The sequence below is a fragment of the Cydia amplana genome, chromosome 19, assembly GCF_948474715.1.
Source record: "Cydia amplana chromosome 19, ilCydAmpl1.1, whole genome shotgun sequence".
NCBI lineage: Eukaryota > Metazoa > Arthropoda > Insecta > Lepidoptera > Tortricidae > Cydia > Cydia amplana.
In genome coordinates, this window is record NC_086087.1 from 428,086 (window position 1) to 441,811 (window position 13,726).

At 43.0% G+C, this 13,726-nt stretch overlaps 1 protein-coding gene across 1 annotated transcript; it reads right to left on the minus strand.

Annotated features, from left to right (window-relative positions):
• Positions 1 to 251: 251 nt before the first annotated feature.
• LOC134657085 (zinc finger protein 384-like) lies at positions 252 to 13,254 on the minus strand. Its single transcript, XM_063512637.1, has 8 exons — positions 13,049 to 13,254; positions 12,502 to 12,712; positions 11,190 to 11,317; positions 10,069 to 10,239; positions 8,447 to 8,703; positions 7,710 to 7,805; positions 1,782 to 1,854; positions 252 to 377 (listed from the first exon to the last, which is right to left on the minus strand). Exons 1-8 carry the CDS (start codon positions 13,205 to 13,207, stop codon positions 252 to 254), a joined length of 1,221 nt encoding a protein of 406 aa, XP_063368707.1. The 5' UTR covers positions 13,208 to 13,254.
• Positions 13,255 to 13,726: the final 472 nt, after the last annotated feature.

A 13,726-nucleotide genomic window follows, 5' to 3' on the forward strand; every position in this document is an offset into this window, starting at 1 on the left:
AGTGGTAAAATGTGTGTCCCCCCCCTGTAACTTCTAAAATAAGAGAATGATAAAACTAAAAAAATTATATGATGTACATTACCATGTAAACTTCCACCGAAAATTGGTTTGAACGAGATCTAGTAAGTAGTTTTTTTTATACGTCATAAATCGCCTAAATACGGAACCCTTCATGGGCGAGTCCGACTCGCACTTGGCCGCTTTTTTCTCTATGACTGTATGAAAGGAGGTAGGTGTTGAAGAGGGCCTCGTCAGTGCGGCTGCGGCTTGCGGTCGGCGTACAGGTCCGCGTCCTCGAGGGTCTCCACCTCCAGATACTCCACCTCCCCCTGCAGCTCGTCCGTCTCCATCATCAGCATCTCCGTTCCCTCGTCGGCCTGTTGCCAACAACACCTATATACTACGGGGTCCCGTTGTTTCCCATCAAGTTTTAAGTCATAATGTATTTTTAGGGTTCCGTACCCAAAGGGTAAAAACGGGACCCTATTACTAAGACTCCGCTGTCCGTCCGTCCGTCTGTCACCAGGCTGTATCTCACGAACCGTGATAGCTAGACAGTTGAAATTTTCACAGATGATGTATTTCTGTTGCCGCTATAACAACAAATGCTAAAAACAGAATAAAATAAAGATTTAAGTGGGGCTCCCATACAACAAACGTGATTTTTGACCGAAGTTAAGCAACGTCGGGCGGGGTCAGTACTTGGATGGGTGACCGTTTTTTTGCTTGTTTTGCTCTATTTTTTGTTGATGGTGCGGAACCCTCCGTGCGCGAGTCCGACTCGCACTTGGCCGGTTTTTATTTTGTCATATTATCATGTCATAAAACTGAAACCGTTAACTTTTCAGGATTTTCGTATGGTTATCCTATAAATAGGTTAAGTTAGGTTAGGTTTGTTTTAAGGCAATCCTGAAAAGTGACGTGTTTCTGAACCAAATTAATTATGGCTAATGAAAATGCGGGCAAACAGCACATTATGACTTAAAACATTTTGGGAAACAATAGATAGAGTCCCTATAAACTATAAATCTTAATAATAACTATACTAAGAAACATTAGTGGCGAGTTGGCTATACGTTTCTACCCTCACACCACACTAGTGTTACCCTTGAGCCATCCTAGATGTCGCTTTTTGTGGCCCCATGGCTGGACTGGAATCGAACCAGCGTCCTCTGCTATCGCGGCAGGTGCCGAACCCCTGAGGAGGCTGGTTCGATTCCTTGGTCACTTTTCGGTTTATAGTCGAATGAATGTACAGTCAGCAGCAGAAGTTGCTAAGCGGGTGAGGTGTTCTAAATTACCTTGACACGCTCTTATTATCTTAACAATAATTGACAACCCTGGAGCGAAGAAGACAGCGTGGTGACCTCATTGAAACATTCAAGATCATACATGATTATTATGACTTACCTGAACTAAAGGACCTGTATGTTATGAGCAATAATCATCGTTTAAGAGGCCACAGCCACGGCCACAAGCAATCCTAGGAAGCACTTTCTATCGAACCGCGTCGTACGTGAGTGGAATAAGTTACCAGAAACAGTGATATGTGCTCCTTCAGTGAACAGTTTTAAAAACTTGACAAACACTTAATTCACCAAAAAAATGAACATTAATCGTTAAAAAAAACAAGTGCAGTGGTATACACGCATCAGCTTTCAGCTGCTAGTGTATTAAACAATATAATATAATAATAATAATAAAGTCGCGTCAAGATAATTTCGAACAGCTCGCCCGCTTAGCAACTTCTGCTGCTGAGTGTACACTCGTAGTATCGTCACCTGCGCGTGCGCGTGGTCCGGCGCGCTGCGGTGCACGCGCGCGTGCCGCTTCATGGCCGCCACGCTCCCGAACCTGCACACATCAACTATTTTTTCTCAAAAATGGACGGCAAAGTCGACGTTGCCGGTTAAAAAATAGGTCGCCAAGTGCGTAGTTTATGGTCATTCAAAAAATTAAAAAGTTAAAAACATTGCAGTCTCGATTTCGGGACTGCAATGTCGCATACAAATTCCATTATTTAACGAGTTCCAAACTTTTTAATAGTACATTATTGTCGAGGTTCGGAAGTAGCTACTTGCAGGCTGAGGATTCGTTTTAAACGGACGACCTTGGGAGTCCGTTTAATTGAATCCGAAGCCAGCAAGTAGCCTTCCAGCCGAGTCATATATAGTGCTTTTCTCAAAAATGGTGCAAGAAATAGAAATATTTTACAGAACTTACAGAAGCAATCGTTCTAATTTTCCATTAATTTTTACAGAAAAAAATACAACCATTAAAAAAATTTGCTTGCCGCCTTTAAAAAAAAAGAAGTGTATTTTTCTGCTGAAAATACGCCAACCTATTTGAGACACCTAAATAGTCGCGGTACCAACATTAAGCCTGTAACAGACTATTGCACCGCACCGTGACCATGGAGCGTCGCACCCATAAGTGAGAGCGAGAAAGAGATATCTGTTTCTCGCTCTCACTTATGGGTGCGACGCTCCAAGGTCGCGGTGCGGTGCGATAGTCTGTTATAGGCTTTATAATAATAAGTGCTGATCATCTGTTTGGCTGTTTAAGGGACCTATGCCTTCATTTGATATGGCCATTTGAAGTTTTAAAAAGTTTAGAACTCGTTAAATAATGGAATTTGTATGCGACATTGCAGTCCCGAAATCGAGACTGCAATGTTTTTAACTTTTTAATTTTTTGAATGACCATAAACTACGCACTTCGCGACCTATTTTTTAACCGGCAACGTCGACTTTGCCGTCCATTTTTGAGAAAAAGTTTAAATGGCCATATCAAATGAAGGCATAGGTCCCTTAAACAGCCAAACAGATGATCAGCACTTATTATTATAAAGCCTATAACAGACTATCGCACCGCACCGCGACCTTGGAGCGTGGCATCTATAAGTGAGAGCGAGAAACAGATATCTCTTTCTCGCTCTTGAGTGCGACGCTCCAAGGTCGCGGTGCGGTGCGATAATCTGTTACAGGCTTAATGTTGGTACCGCGACTATGTAGGTGACTCGAATAGGTTGGCGTATTTTCAGCAGAAAAATACACTTTGTAGCACCAACAAACTCAACTTCGACCCAAAATGACCTCGACGCGTAACGCAGGTAGCAGATCCCGCCGGCCCTTCCACTAAGCGCCGGCGCCACGCCGTTTTTCTACAGTGCAACGGTCGCGCATTCCAGTAATGCCGACGCCACGCCATTTTTTCTCTACGGTGCAACTGTCGCGCGCTCCAGATTCGCGCGCCCAACGTCGGTTACATCCCCACCGCGAGGTGACGCCGAGCCTCGAGAGCGTCGCTTCACCCACGCGGTCAAGTAGTATAAAAGGTCGTCGGGTCACGACCCAAATCAGTTGACATCCCAGTCGGCTCCTAACTAGGACCTTGCTCTAGGCACGGCAGTCCCGAATCACACATTGCATAAACCCTCTATGGTCGCAATTCCGATTCACACGGCTGTCTACTAGACCAAGTCCTCCAAGCGAACTCCTTACTAATACGGAGCAAGCCCGTCCAGATCACACATTGCGTAAACCCTCTATGGTCGCAATTCCGATCGCACACGGTGTAACTCCTACCCTAGTAAGGCGTAAGCCCAGTGCGGAGTACGTCTCGTCACATGATATATATATAAAGCTGCAACACGACTGACTGATGATCAATTGATCTCCCGGAAGGGGGTTCGGGGGGTATTTTACTATGGTACGGTCGTATAGAGGGCGGCTCGGTGACCTCCAGAAAAATCTGACATTTGGTCTACCGCTCTCGGTCAGAAAAATGTTTGACGGCCTGGCCAAACGGTCAGACCTAGGTGGGGGGTGCTCGACCAAATGTCATAGAGGGACCCTCGCAGTTTTCGAAGCCGCCATTTTTTTTCCAAACGGGCCGACTTTTTTTTTTTAATTTTTTCAAGTTTGTCCTAGCGCGCTGAAATTTTGCTCCCGGAAATTCGCGGTCCCCTAGATTCCTATGAAGAAAAATTTTTTTGAAAAGTGTTTCAATTGCGGAAAATCTGGTCACTTTTATTTTGTATGGCAACTTTTAAACGGCGCGAGATAGGTGGGGGGTGCTCGACCAAATGTCATAGAGGGCCCCGAAGCAAAACAAACTGCATTTAAAAAAATTCAAAATGGCCGACTTTTTTTTTTAATTTTTTCAAGTTGGTCCGAGCGCGCCGAGATTTGGCATGGCGGGTGACAGGGGTCTCTAGATTCCTACGAAAAAAAAAATTTTTGGAAAAATCCCAAGATGGCGGAATAAATGGCAATTTTTATTTTGTATGGCAGCTTTTAAACGGTGCGAGATGGGTGGGGGGTGCTCGACCAAATGTCATAGAGGGCCCCGAGACAAAACAAACTGCATTAAAAAAAAATCTAAATGGCCGACTTTTTTTTTTAATTTTTTTCAAGTTGGTCCGAGCGCGCTGAGATTTGGCATGCGGTGAGCCTGGGGGCCCAAAATTACTATGTAAAAAATTTTTTTTGGAAAAAGTCCAAAACGGCGCGGACAGGGGCAAAAGTCAAATTTCCAAGTAGGTTAAGCGAGCCCGAAGGGCGAGCTTCAGGCTGGGAGGCCGAAGGCCGACCCCGCGACGGGCCGTCAGGCCCGGAGCTTCACCCTGGACGTCCAAGCGTGTCCTACCCCCAGTAATTTTGGGCGAGGCCAAAGGCCTCGCCGCGGGAATGACGAACAAAGCAAAATCCTATAAAAAAAGTGTGTTAAGCGAGCCCGAAGGGCGAGCTTCAGGCCGGGAGGCCGAAGACCGACCCCGGCGGAGGGCCGAAGGCCCGGAGCCTTCACCCCGACTCCCAAGCGTGCAACCCTCAGTAATTTAAAGCGAGGCCGAAGGCCGAGCTGCGTGAATGCAGTGCTTCCAAGCGTTCTACCAAGTCAACTGTCTTGATAAGCGAGCCGTCGGGCCGAAGGCCCGGCGGCGAAGCGTCGAGGCTCGCGAAGGCCGAAGGCCGAGCTCCGCGTAGGGCCGAAGGCCCGAAGCGTCACACGAGAGGGGGAAGTTGGAGCTTAAACACGACCCAATAGTAAAAGTGGCTTAGACAAGCGAAACGGCGGGCCGAAGGCCGTAGGCCGTAGGCCCGACGTGAGCTTGTCAAGACACTTTTACTATTGGGTCGTGTTTAAGCTTCAACTTCCCGCTTACGCTCCCAAGCAAAACCAACCCTCCCCAAGTGTTTTAATAAGCGAAGCGGCGGGCCGAAGGCCCGACGCTGAGCTTCGAAACCCAGCGAAGGCCGAAGGCCGAGCTCCGCGTAGGGCCGAAGGCCCGGAGCGTCCCTTACGGTTTCCCAAGCACGCGAGGCCGAAGGCCGAGCTGCGGGAATGAAGTGCTCGCATGCGGATCTTTTCTTTCTAGCAAAAGTACAACTTTATTTCTTTTTCCCTTTGGAAAACAAATTACTACAGCACCAACAACAGCACCAACTACACAACAACAACAACAACAAACAACACGCACACCGCGGGGCCCTCGGGCCCCGCGCACAGGGCAAAATCTAGTCGTAACTCGCTATACCCGTATCACCTATACGGTCGGTCGCCCATCTAAGTAAACGAACAGTTTGATTTCGCGTAGTGATCAGTGTGCGTATGTAACAAAGACAATCGTGCAGTGTAAGTGACATTACAGACTTCATCGATATTTTATAAGATTGTGTAAACCTACTCTGTGTGTTTGTGCTCAATAAAATTCTTATTAGAAGATCTGTGTTGTTCTGATTAGCCAGGCCTGAACCCATCACCATCTAATAAGAGTGCCGACTCGTTGGGAACCTCAACCTAACCGGTCTGCGCTCTAATAAGGGAAACTCACCATCACATCCCCCCTTGTTTTCACAACTTCTTTTATTTTTTTTAAAGCGGCAAGCAAATTTTTTTAATAATTGTATTTTTTCTGTGAAAATTAGAACGTTGCTTCTGTAAGTTCTGTAAAATATTTCTATTTCTTGCACCATTTTTGAGAAAAGCACTATATATGACTCGGCTGGAAGGCTACTTGCTGGTTTCGGATTCAATTAAACGGACTCCCAAGGTCGTCCGTTTAAAACGAATCCTCAGCCTGCAAGTAGCTACTTCCGAACCTCGACAATAATGTACTATTAATATACAGCAGAGGCCTATTGCGTAATAAAGTACAGGCTAATACTATGCATTGAGATTATAAAAGCCATACCAAACAATGAAATTGTCGCAATCGCAACCTCTACCGCGCGACTAAACTATCGTAAGCGCCGTAAAATTCATGGCGCTTGTATGTAATTGTATACACCGTGTTTTTATTGAATTCCGTTAACTTCGGGGTATGGTTAAGTACGTTAAGAAAACTAAATGGCATAGATAATTAAAAAAAAAAAAAAATATTTTTTTACAAAAAAAAAAGTTAAACTAATTAAATGTAGCATATAGCGTTGTTGTAATACGGGCATTACATTTAACTCAACCAAACAATTGAAATCTGTGACATATCAATGTCATTTCGAACATCGATGGACCGAGATTGTACCTAAGTTTAGTAGCAAATGTATGAACTCATTCTAAACACTAATCAATATGTAAACCGGCCCTAAGGCAAGTATACACGCTTGTAGAGGCCTTATAGGAAAATAGTTATTTGTACAACAAGTGATCAAAGTTTGATATTTCTTCGAGTGCTTATTTTGAGTCCCGTGCAAGCGAAAGATTCTATAATAGATTCACGAGCGTAGCGAGTGAATCTAATTTAGAATCTTGAGCGTAGTAAGGGACTCAAAAGCGCACGAGATGTAAATAACTTTGATCTCGTGTAGTACACAACATTTTTCACCTCAGCGCAGTGAGAACATATACCTATTAGACAACTTGAAAAATGTAATCCTTCTTCATCACTTAATACCTGCACTCATGTTTTCTTAATATACACAAACAATTAAGTTTAATTACCGCAATGGAACACAAAAACAAAACGTAATAATAAATTTCAGTAAAATAATATAGAAATAACAAACATTAACTGACACTTCAATCGCCAACTTTGACAACAAAAAAAATCTTTGTAAGATACGGTCCGAATTGCGGATACGTACTATTTGTCAACTATGGTAGAAATTCTTAAAAGTAAAATAATTAATTTTGCGTGATGATCTGTGTATTTTTTGAGTTCGTTATTTTAATTGTACAATAAAATACCTAAAATATAGTATTTTATCAGGTTTTATGAAATCTTAAACTTTATTTTTATTTATTAATTATTAAGAATTCATATTCGTACGTGGTTTGGAACGATGCGGTCTGAAGTTTTTCGGGGGTCTATTATAAACCGTGAATATACCGTTGAATGTCGTTTTAACTTTTTTTTGTCTGTTTCTTTTTGCTAACAGTGTGAAAGGGACAGAGATAATAGAACCCAAGTATTTCGAACTTTTATTAGACCCCGCATGTTGAAATGACATTTGACAATAAAGGTCACTTGAATGTCATTTTGTCTCACTCAGTGAGCAAAATCGCATTTTGCTCACTGTTTTTAAGAATCAAAGTACCCTTGTTCGAGCTGCTGAGGTGAAAAAAAAATTATTGATTATCTCCGAAATGGAGTTAATTAGAATATCGGTGTCTTTGAGAATGTTACTTGATTTAAGCTCAGGAATGCACCCTTGAAATTAACGGAAATAAAAAAAACACGGTGTAGAATAGTCATTAGGTATACTGACGTGCGTCCGCACTCCTCGCAGGACGTGGAGGCGGGCTCCCGCGGCGCCTCGTCGGCGCCGCCGTGGCACTTGCGGATGTGCGACATCAGGTTACTTCTGCACAAGAAACAAAACGGTTATGACTATACTCATTCTCTCACTAAAATTAATAATATAAACAGTGATGGTTCATAAGAGGGGGCTCCCGCAAAATAGTAATTTTTAGGGTTCCGTACCCAAAGGGTGAAAACGGGACCCTATTACTAAGACTTCGCTGTCCGTCCGTCTGTCACCAGGCTGTATCTCACGAACCGTGATAGCTAGACAGTTGAAATTTTCACAGATGATGTATTTCTGTTGCCGCTATAACAACAAATACTAAAAACAGAATAAAATAAAGATTTAAGTGGGGTTCCCATACAACAAACGTGATTTTTGACCGAAGTTAAGCAACGTCGAGCGTGGTCAGTACTTGGATGGGTGACCGTTTTTTTGCTTGTTTTGCTCTATTTTTTGTTGATGGTGCGGGAACCTCCGTGCGCGAGTCCGACTCGCACTTGGCCGGTTTTTTTATTTAAATTTTTAAGCAATGAAAAAAATCATACGGAAACTAGAGAAGATGACATAGTAAACCAAACGGGCATGTTGTCCTATAAAGTGACTCTGTCGCCTTACCTAGTGCCGAAGCGGAGTATGCAGCCGTCGTGTCCGCACACGAACTGCCCGGCCTGCCTGTGCCGGTGACTCTGTCGCCTTACCTAGTGCCGAAGCGGAGTATGCAGCCGTCGTGTCCGCACACGAACTGCCTGGCCTGCCTGTGGCGCAGCAGGTGCGCGGACAGGTCGGCGGCGCTGGCGAGCGCGAGGAAGCAGGCGGGGCAGGCGTGGCGCGCGCCGCCGCGGCCGTGCGCCGCGCCCACGTGCGCCGCCAGCGCCGCGCGGTCCGCCAGCAGCAGCGCGCAGCACGGGCAGCGCGACGGGCACTGCTGCTCGTGCCGGCGCAGCTCCGACTGGGACTGGGGAAACACCGTAATACTAGTTTTCTCAAAAATGGACGGCAAAGTCGACGTTGCCGGTTAAAAAATAAGTCGCGAAGCGCGTAGTTTATGGTCATTCAAAAAATTAAAAAGTTAAAAACCAAAGGACTGCAATGTCGCACACAAATTCCATTATTTAACGAGTTCCAAACTTTTTAAAACTTTAAATGGCCATATCAAATGAAGGCATAGGTCCCTTAAACAGCCAAACAGATGATCAGCACTAATTATTATAAAGCCTATAACAGACTATCGCACCGCACCGCGACCTTCAATTAAACGGACTCCCAAGGTCGTCCGTTTAAAACGAATCCTCAGCCTGCAAGTAGCTACTTCCGAACCTCGACAATAATGTACTATTTCTCAAAAATGGACGGCAAAGTCGACGTTGCCGGTTATAAAATAGGTCGCGAAGTGCGTAGTTTATGGTCATTCAAAAAATTAAAAAGTTAAAAACATTGCAGTCTCGATTTCGGGACTGCAATGTCGCATACAAATTCCATTATTTAACGAGTTCCAAACTTTTAAAAACTTTAAATGGCCATATCAAATGAACGCATAGGTCCCTTAAACATCCAAACAGATGATCAGCACTTATTATTATAAAGCCTATAACAGACTATCGCACCGCACCGCGACCTTGGAGCGTCGCATCCATAAGTGAGAGCGAGAAAGAGATATCTGTTTCACCCATAAGTGAGAGCGAGAAAGAGATATCTGTTTCACCCATAAGTGAGAGGGAGAAAGGGATATCTGTTTCTCGCTCTCACTTATGGGTGCGACGCTCCAAGGTCGCGGTGCGGTGCGATAGTCTGTTACAGGCTTAATGTTGGTACCGCGACTATTTAGGTGTCTCAAATAGGTTGGCGTATTTTCAGCAGAAAATACACTTCTTTTTTTTTTAAAGGCGGCAAGCAAATTTTTTTAATGGTTGTATTTTTCTGTGATAATTAGAACGTTGCTTCTGTAAGTTCTGTAAAATATTTCTATTTATTGCACCATTTTTGAGAAAAGCACTATATATGACTCGGCTGGAAGGCTACTTGCTGGCTTCGGATTCAATTAAACGGACTCCCAAGGTCGTCCGTTTAAAACGAATCCTCAGCCAGCAAGTAGCTACTTCCGAACCTCGACAATAATGTACTATTATTGCAGTAAAAGACAGGTTAAAATACAATTAAAAAGACATACATACAGTCAGTCATACTTACAAACTAACTACTAACTAAACATTGCTGCCGCTCCTAGACGCTTCCGGTGCAAAAGTGCCCATAATACTCGCGGCATTGCCATTGCGCTGCTGGATAGCCTTTGCACCAGAAACGATGATTAAAATAATTGTACCTGCAACTGCGTGTGGCAGAGATTACATTGTGCATGCTGCGGGGCCGGGACGTGTGTGGCCTGGTGCTCCCGGAGAGCCACCGGAGTGGTGAACTGGGCCCCGCAGGTCCAGCACGAGTGTAAGGCATCCGTCGGGTGGGTCGACATGTGGGTGCGGTACTCTGACACGCGCTGAAACAGATATAATCTATCAGAATGTGCAATTTTTAGGGTTCCGTAGCCAAATGGCAAAAAACGGAACCCTTATAGATTCGTCATGTCTGTCTGTCTGTCCGTCCGTATGTCACAGCCACTTTTCTCCGAAACTATAAGAACTATACTGTTGAAACTTGGTAAGTAGATGTATTCTGTGAACCGCATTAAGATTTTCACACATAAATAGAAAAAAAAACAATAAATTTTGGGGGTTCTCCATACTTACAACTGAAACTCAAAAAAATTTTTTTCATCAGACCCATACGTGTGGGGTATCTATGGATAGGTCTTCAAAAATGATATTGAGATTTCTAATATCATTTTTTTCTAAACTGAATAGTTTGCGCGAGAGACACTTCCAAAGTGGTAAAATGTGTCCCCCCCCCCTGTAACTTCTAAAATAAGAGAATGATAAAACTAAAAAAAATATATGATGTACATTACCATGCAAACTTCCACCGAAAATTGGTTTGAGCGAGATCTAGTAAGTAGTTTTTTTTTAATACGTCATAAATCGCCTAAATACGGAACCCTTCATGGGCGAGTCCGACTCGCACTTGGCCGCTTTTACTTAGTTAGCCAGTGTCCCACTGCTATAGAAAGACGTCTTTCTAGGGCACGTGCCCTCTATGGGAAAAAGTAGGTAAACTTAAATATTAAGGAAATGTAGTAATTTTGAGATTATCTTAAATACAATACAAGCAGGGTACACTATACTAATGATCTCTGCACTAGGAAGCCTGTACCACGATATTGACTGAAAAGTTTTAGTCATTCTTTAAAACTCAAATTCTTTTGAACAGAAATTCTCTGTGAGTTACATCATATAGGTGAATGACATGAAATAGTGTAGGTAGGAATTATAGATAGCAGCAAGGTAACAGATTCCTCAAATAAATGTTGAATTAACTATGGCACATGAATACCTGGAAAGAGAGCGGGCACACGGAGCACTGGTACACATGGTCTCCTCGAGCATTTCTTGCTCGCTCCAGTTCCTCGTCATCAGCAGCTGCAGCGGCAGCTAAGGCATCTTTCTCCACCATAATAATGTCTGCAGAGAATAACAACACATTATAGTATTTTATGCAACCGTTGTTTAAGAGGGGTCAAAAAAGGCGAGTGGCGTTTCGGCTTCGCCTCAAATTGTTAATAAAGACGCCACGAGTATTTTTTGACTCCGTTAAACAATGTTGCATACAATACTTTTTCTACGACCAAACACTTACTTTGAAATAAAATTGTAAATTTAACAAATATTTTTCATGTCATCTAGTGGACTTCTACCTACGGTATTATCTGTTTTTAGTTATTCTTGTGCTATTACTGATATTTCTTCAGGAGTAGACACTAAGGTTTTGTCTTCATTCATTTTAACTTGAAAGACACACTGTTTTTTATCATAAAAGTTAAGTTTTCATTCGACAGGCACAATAGTATTCATATTCAAGATTCACAATATTCAAGAAGTAGCAAAGAATGGAGGGTACGAGCGGGAAAAGAATGAATGAAATTAAAAAAAAACATGTCTATGGTTCACTTATTTGTCAGATATGACATTCACACCCATAAGCGAGAGCGAGAAAGATATATTTCTTTCTCGCTCTCACATATGGGTGCGACGAACCAAGGTCGCGTTGCGGTGCGACAGTGTGTTACGACTATAAGGTTGGCAACAATGTATTTTTTAAGTGGCCATTACACGAAGTATCGTAAAAGAGCCAAAAAGATACTGCGTGTATGCACAAATGCTTTTTTAGGGAATAGACTAAAGACTTGTCTTGACAATTTTAAAATAGGGTTTTAAAGATGTGTGCACAACCCTTTAAATGACAAATAAAAGTACGGGAGTAGAAAAAAAATATTACATTGATAAAAATGTAAAATAAGGTACTATAAAACAATGATTGGATTAGTTTCTTAAACTTGATTTAGAATTCAGATAACTATTTCGAGCATTTTTCAACACACTTTTAAATATCACACATCAGTTAACCAATCGTCTGTGACCTATTTATAAAATCTAATGCTGTCTTCTCTCAAACCCTGTACAATCAGCAGCAGAAAATGCTGAGCGGGGGAGGTGTTCAAAATTACCCTGACACGCTCTTATTATCTTAACGATAAGTCACGTCAAGATCATTTTGAACACCTAGCCCGCTTAGCAACTTCTGCTGCTGACTGTACAAACTTTGACAAACACTGCATCGGAGAAAGATAAGAGTACTGAGCACATACCTTCCTCACTGTATGTGCCCTGAGCGGCCCCCGCTCCACCCACAACAATGAACACATCAATGCGCTGTGTGAGCTCGTGCAAGCGCCTGCGCAAGGCGCGCAACTTGTCCCCGAGCGGGGCCGCGGCGCGCGCAGACAACGCGCAGCTGAACTCATACGACTCCGCGGCGCGGCGCGCGCATCCGCCGCAGATACGGCCCTCTGGCAACACCTAAGACAATAGGGAAAAGTACATTTGGTAAATATGAAACCTAGACACAGTATTGTCCTAAAATGCCTAAACCTTGTTTTTATCGAGATGCTTATATATAATTGGTTTGCCCATATTTGTCCAACCAATCTGCCTTTTTAATACAAAATTGGTACAAGAATAGGATAATTGCGTAGTAAATTGGCTAATATCAGTATCTGGGTCATAAAAATCATGATTTTCCGCCACTCACTAACTAGACCGAAAATAAAGTGTAAATACTAAGAGACCGATGGTGAACTACCATAGAAGGTAGCATTAGATTCATGTGAACTACGCTACTGGCGGCTACAGTACCTTGTTGTTGTTGATCTGCAGCAGCATGGTCCGCAGCGGCGGCGCGCCGGACAGCGGCGGAGCGGCCGCGTCGTGCTCCTCCGGCGACAGCAGCTCGCCGCCGCCGCCGCACACGCAGCACACTTCCGCCTCCGTCTCCACCTTCATCACCGTCGCCATCACACCGTGCTTGATATTTAAAACTAATGCACACAAATACACAAACGTAAACTACAAAATTCGGAAGAACGACGCAAAGTACGCAAACGAAGTGACAGAAATGTGACAGTTAAAAAAGTGACGCGACTCAAGCTATTTAGGATACTTGAAAAAATTTAGGATGTTAAAAACATTTTGTTTCAGAATATGACGTGGTAATCCAAATTAACGACAAGTTAATTGCTTTAATTAGACATAAAAATCATTTAGTTTATCCAAAATTAACTCTTAATAATTTTTTTATCAGTACTAAACAAATGTTATATCATATTTCGCGTTAAAAATAAATGCTGAAATGATCTTGATCTTGATTTTAACGTATGGAGAAATATGGTTTGCCGCCTGTCATATTTATACGCTTTATTTCTGGTACGAAAAAATTTAAAAGTAAATACATCTATTTCTTTTGTTTATTAACTAAAAACTCTTTCTATAAAACAAAATTTTAAATAAAATAAACAGTTTTATTTACCAGGACTC